The sequence below is a fragment of the Pyxicephalus adspersus genome, chromosome 5, assembly GCF_032062135.1.
Source record: "Pyxicephalus adspersus chromosome 5, UCB_Pads_2.0, whole genome shotgun sequence".
Classification (NCBI taxonomy): domain Eukaryota; kingdom Metazoa; phylum Chordata; class Amphibia; order Anura; family Pyxicephalidae; genus Pyxicephalus; species Pyxicephalus adspersus.
Genome location: NC_092862.1, coordinates 95220679 through 95226953, shown reverse-complemented (window position 1 = coordinate 95226953; position 6275 = coordinate 95220679). Strand labels below are relative to the sequence as shown.

Below are 6275 nucleotides of genomic sequence, written 5' to 3'. Positions count from 1 at the left end.
AATAAAACTTTGCATTGGATTTATTAGTTCGTAATAAATCCAAAATATTTTGAAATTCCCTCCACGCGCCCTCGCTCCGCCGTTAGCAGGAAATGCCGTCAGCGCAATCACCTAAGGACCATTTGGAATAAGAGGACATGGCCAGAGGATGTGATCGGACAGGCAGGACACTGGAGGAATCCGATAGGAACAGGCAAGTCTTTATTTTTTTAGTTACCCCTACCAGCTCTTTTTTTTTTTTTTTACCCTGAGCCACGCTTGGGGTTACCGCTCAGGAGGTTAATAGACACTGAAACGAGAACTGTGGAGAGATTTGGACACCTGTCGGCTGGATTCAGAAAAATAGACAGGAAAAATTTATAAATAGAGCTCTTTGTGTGCCATTAAGACCCAACTAAGGCTAGGTTCATTCCACTTGTGTTGGGTTCAATTGACGTGCTTATTTATTTTAAAATGTGTTACATTGATATCTGTTTAATACCAAAGGTTATGTATATTTCACCATAGCACTGTCAGAAGTACTTTACCATTCCATTAACATGATCCTGCACCCAGACTAAAAATTCTTAAAATATTGGCATGTTCTGCATAAAAAGTACAAGAACTTCTGTAAGCAATAGATAGAAATTTGTTTTTAAGTTTCACACAACTTTTCTTAGATTAGCTCACAGATGCCTTGCTCGCAAACTGCCTAAGTTATTTAATAGTTTTATGTGCATAGTATAGGCACAGGTGCACTTTGTAAACTGAAGACACGTCACTCATTTTAATAAACTAATATTGGGAACAATGAATATTGGTTGCCATTGCTACTAGAAATAATAAAAAGCTTCAGCCAGTACTTGAAAGTACCATAGCTAGAAGCATTTGTTCTATCAGTAGTGAGCACTGGCATCCTCCTGCATTTCTTAGCCCTGTATTGTTTTCGAATATACAGTATCAAAACACTACCAGCACATTCATATTAAAGACTATCACATTTAAGGGGACTACAGAAAAAAATCACTGTCATGCGTAGGGGGCGTTGGACAGCCCTGGTGTCAAGAGCAGTAATAAAAACCCCAACAAGTCACTGAGCTTAGTGAATCTAGAATCCACATTCACCTAGCCCACACCGACCAATCAGCCAAAATAATAGAACTGCTGACATGAGCCAATTTGTAATGGATAGACTACTGGGTAAGAGCATCTCAAAAATAGTCTTATGGTCTTGTGGGTGTAGACCAAGGTTATCTATCTAGCCTAATCCCACAAAAATGGCTAAAACAAACAAAAAAATATTGTTGGCCATAACCGAAAGGTGTCAAAACACAAAATGAATCACAGCTTGCTGTGTATAGGGATGAGAAGACCAGTCAGAGTACCTATGTATGTACCTTACCCTTACCCAGAAAATGCTTACCATAATCAATGCTCACCATGAATTTTAACCCCCTAGCGTTCTAATTCTGTCAGTTTGATGCAAAAAGTGATCCTATTTTTTTTTGCATAGAAATTTTTGTTTACATTGTGGGCCCGTAATTCTTAGGATTTAACGCTCAGGTATGATAATTATAATATAATACATATTTATAAATATTTTTAAAAAAATAATGAAATAGACAACAATGTAATCTTAAAATAAAATATAAAATTAAAAATGTACTTTTATTTTATGTTGTGTGGTGTTTTTGTATTGTAAAAACCATTTAAAAGCAGATTACATTGTAATCTGATTTTAAATTTCCCACCAGACACCCCCCCCCCAATACATCACCATTTGCAGCACCTGGAAGATGACTCCTCCTCCCGGGTGATGTCCCGCCCATCTCACACCGACGCCGGGGGTGGTCACCCCCAGAATTTGCTATTGCTGCTGGCGTCTGCAGTGAGATGTGAAGCACAATGCAGAAGTCCTGCATTGTGCTTCGCATCTCACTGCCGATACAGAGCAGCGGCGTGGCCGGGACCCGGGTGGTATTTAAAAGCATATTACTTAGTTTAAATTTCCTGGCCAGACCCCCCTCCCCCCCGACACACTGGCGTCCTGGCATCACAGCGGGACCATCAGATCGCCGTGGAGCGTGGGGCAAAAGGAAAGGGGGGCTTCTAAAGTTACCCTGAGTGAGATTTGGGATTACCACTTTTTGAATGTAAAATGCCACCCTGAGTCGGGAAAAACTTCTAGGGGGGTTAAACAATGGGAAAATATGACCTGGTTTAATAAACATATTTAGATTGGACAAAGAATATAAAGTTTAGCAAAGATAAAGTAATGATTGAACTATAAGAAGGTGAAGACAGCATGATAAGCAAGCTATGCTGCTTACATCTTGGTGCCACATACCACAAGACATCTCCAAAGGTCTTGTAGAGCCCCTGCCTCAATGGTCAGAGCTGTTGGGGTGGCATATGACCCAGATAAAATTGTAAAGGTGTTTTTTCTTTATGCTACAGAAAAAAAACAGGTGGGGCAGGGCTTGAATCCTAACCAGAAAAAGGATCACCAATAAAACAACCCTAAGCTTTTTAACGCTAATAAACTCTTGAAAACACTGAGGTCCCAGTACCCCTGCTTAAAAATATATGTATAGCTCACAGAACATTGTAGGTAGCAAAAATGTTATAAATGGGAGAAATAAAAAAAAATATTTAAGATTGATATCAAGGAAGTCAATATACAACAAAATTATCTTCAATATAGAAAAAATAGAGCTTCTGCATGCCATAGCCTGTAGAAGGACCTTCCTACACAAAAAAGGGAGAAGTTCTCTCAAACAGGCCATTTGAGACTGCTCTGGTGGTCAGTGGAATAAAATGCCTTTTTTTACAGAGATAAAAGGTTGACTGGGTATATATCTGAATAGAAATTTGTTTAGGAACTTCTAAAGGAACCCCACAGTTCTATGGGAACTCTTGTTAAGAAAGGCTTCTAAGACAGGCCTGTGGGTGAATAATGTTCATTCATAATGTTGGATGATAAAACCAACAAGTACCATCGCTAGTTCCAGAAAAAAAAAAAAAAAAAACGAACTTCTGGATAAAACGCGCTTTGTTACTTTTTAATTACAGACCCAAGTGGTCCAAAGCAGCCCATCTCATGCAGCATATGACTGATCTAAGTTTGAAAATTCTCTTTACAAAAGGAGAGGTCAATATTGGCAGACTACCTATTCTCTCATGACATTAAGTGTACTTTAAAATCCAGTTTCACATAATATAAGAAGACACACATCAGTTATTTTTATAGAAGATAGTAAAGGACTGATATTGTATTTAATCTTGGTGCTTTGACCCTTAGGCCAAAACAAAAACGCTACAATTCAGCTAGCATTTATAGTTACCACATTACCAAACAAATTTTTAGACAGAGAAATTACTTTAAACACAATAAAATAGGTAAAATAATTAAACCAAAACCATAAGTAAATATTACATTTAGCAGAGGTCATGGCTAATCTCATCTTGATTATGTTCCTGATTTACACAACTTGTATATTCATATTTCCTAAAAAAATTTTAAATTTTAACATTTGAAAATAAAATATAAATAAAACTCTTGAGTTTTTTTTAAATTAAAAATCTATCAAATTATATAATGTATGATAGCCATATACTTCTGAAAAACTAAAAAACAAAAAACCTAAAAGTGTACACAATCGAGGTATTTCAATCCCTCAGTTTGGCTTTAGATCAAAAACAGTTTATATGTCCAAACTAACTTCCTTTAGTGAAGCATCTATTTGTTAATAAAAACTAGAAGCACATTACAAAAAGAAATATACCAGGGTATGATGCCATGACCATATGACAGCAACATTTTAGAATATAAAAATAATAGTTCCTCTGAAAATTACAAACAAATATTATACTTTTAGCATAAACAGATTACAAAGTATTCCCTAAAAATAAATCCATTTTAGTGGAAGAAATAGTAAAAATTAGGCTTTGAAGGATAAGCCTAAGGGATGCAGATCAGTAAGAAGTCTTGGAAACTGGAACCCGTGAAAGACAGTCACAGAATGCTGGTGATTATAGAACAACTTGTTCTTCATTGCTGGTGGACTTCCTGACTTTTTCCTACTACAGCTCTAGACTTCCAAAACACTGGCGGTAATATCGGAGGAAATAAAAAAATAAATCTGATAAAAGAACTGTCCTCAAAATTAAAACGACGTTGACTTGCGTACTTTACCATCCCTTCTTTTTAGTCTACCCGGAGTTCGGAATTTTAGGGGTTAGCTAAAATACCTCCCTCTCTTGCCAGTATTTGTTGTCTGCCCTTTGCTGTTCTGTTGGTCTAAGTCTGAACAGGATAATGGCTTTAGGTCAGCCCAGGGGTCCTCTAGCATTGATGGTCTGTAATAGTTTTCCACATCATTAGACACTCTTTTCCCTCTGCCATGCGCTGTACCGTATGGTGTAGATGTCCTGGGTGAACCCTTTGAAAGAAAATCATCAGGTAAACAAAAATTCAATAAATGGCCTTCATTTTCAGAACAGTTATTTAATCATGTAGATTTTTAAACATTTCTACCCTATACCTCCCTAATTAGAAAATGCATCTGGAAAAAGTTATTTCAAACATTTCCACCAGCTAGCTACATCATCAGAAACAACTTGTAATTAAGCAAATTAAGCATATTAAGCATATTTATCACAAAATAGATTTGCCAATCTAGAGACAGAAAATGTATTGTGCATTTTAGTGGTAAAAAGTCAATAAGCAATATTTGCAGTCAAGGTTTAAGATCATCTTTATTAAATACATGTAGCAATTGTACAGAATGTAAAATAATAAACTAAAAAGCAACCATCCTGTACAAGGTACACTGAAATATTCATAAGGTGTTTCTGCCCAACTGCCCTGCGTCTAGATCTGTGTTTGTACATTCACCTCGGTCAAACACACATCATTGCTCAGCCCAGAATTCTTTATAAGCTGGGTGGAAGCTGTAGGTGGGTGGCAGCCCCAGTATTGTGACCCAAAAGTAACCACCCAAAAACAGCCGGGAGGATCTGCGCTCCCGTTCAGACCGTAGCAGAAATGAGAAGTGATCCACTCCATTGTTCTTTTAAAAAAAAAAAACATTACACTTAAAAGAAAATAGTTTAATCGATATAGGGGCTTTCTTCTCTACTCTTGTAAAGTAAAAACACTGAGTTTGGGCCTGCTTTAAGATGGGGATATGAGGGGCTAGAACCAAAGTCTGTGTAAGTTTACCATTTAAGACCACTACAAATTAAATTGGGGTAAAACCAAAAACCTGGGTTCCCACAATAACATTAATAAAGGGTCAATAATCTAATGCAGACTATGGTTCCTGAGACAACTCTATAGAAGTATTTCTTACACAAATAACAATTTTCGATGACTAAAGGGGAAATCCCCCACAACAAAACCTTATCAGTCACATAAAGGTACCCGGATCCCTGTAGGTCGCAGGGGAGGGCACCGGGTCACATCTTTACACCCGGGCATGACAAACAAACATGGCTGAGATTTGGGTAGCAGAGGCACGGGGGCAGATCAGGCCGCCTTCCTCCCTATTACCTGATAGTTGGCGGGGTGTCTGGGTGAGGAGTATCCGCGGGGGTTGTGTTGCTGGTAGTAGTGCGAGTTTCCTCCTCCCGGAGACTTGTTGTACGGTGACGCATTGTAGCGCGGACTGGGTCTTCGAGGCGTTGTATTACCTGGGGACTGACCGCCGTACCTGCCCCCGTACGGGTTTTGAGATGGCGACGATCGCGGAGACTGCCCACCCCCGCTGCCGTACGGCCTAGGAGTCCTCTGTCCGTAATTCGGCGTGTGCGGGCTCCCGTAGCCCCAGGGCGGTAGTGGCGGAGGAAGCATGGGGCTCCCGCAGCCTGCTGCTAATGGTCCCGGGCTACGGAACGGTCCCGAGCTTCCATCACCGCCACAGGGGTTGGGGGAGCGAAAATTCTGTCTATACATGGTTAAAATCTGCTGTCCCTACGGAGACGTGCAACAGAAACTAGCGTTCAGTGTTCTACACCCACACCAAGCAGCCTACCTATTTAAGAGGAAGTTCCGTCACGTCTAACAATACCACTTCCGGCTGGGGAACTTTACCCTATTTTAAAGGTTCCTATTGTTTTTTCACACCTGACAATTAACAATTGAAAGCTGATTGCAACTGATTACAAATCTACAGCCATGCTGTATAGGGTCTCCTATAAATAGGTTATATATTTGAGGTGCCAAAATGCTGTAAGCAGCTGTTAGCCCTCATTTTGGAAAAAAATATTTAGATTATATATATATTAAAAATAAT

At 39.0% G+C, this 6275-nt stretch overlaps 1 protein-coding gene across 1 annotated transcript; it reads right to left on the bottom strand.

Annotated features, from left to right (window-relative positions):
* Positions 1-3217: 3217 nt before the first annotated feature.
* MPLKIP (M-phase specific PLK1 interacting protein) lies at positions 3218-6008 on the bottom strand. Its single transcript, XM_072412172.1, has 2 exons — positions 5534-6008; positions 3218-4421 (listed from the first exon to the last, which is right to left on the bottom strand). The coding sequence occupies exons 1-2, from the start codon at positions 5933-5935 to the stop codon at positions 4218-4220; spliced, it is 606 nt and encodes a 201-aa protein (XP_072268273.1). The 5' UTR covers positions 5936-6008; the 3' UTR covers positions 3218-4217.
* Between the last annotated feature and the right edge of the window lie 267 nt (positions 6009-6275).

Excerpts from the sequence above, each read along its gene's own strand:
- MPLKIP (XM_072412172.1), bottom strand. The coding sequence starts at position 5,935 with ATGTATAGACAGAATTTTCGCTCCCCCAACCCCTGTGGCGGTGATGGA. Across the intron at positions 4,422-5,533 it reads GACACCCCGCCAACTATCAG|GGTTCACCCAGGACATCTAC; the intron begins GTAATAGGGAGG and ends TTTCTTTCAAAG.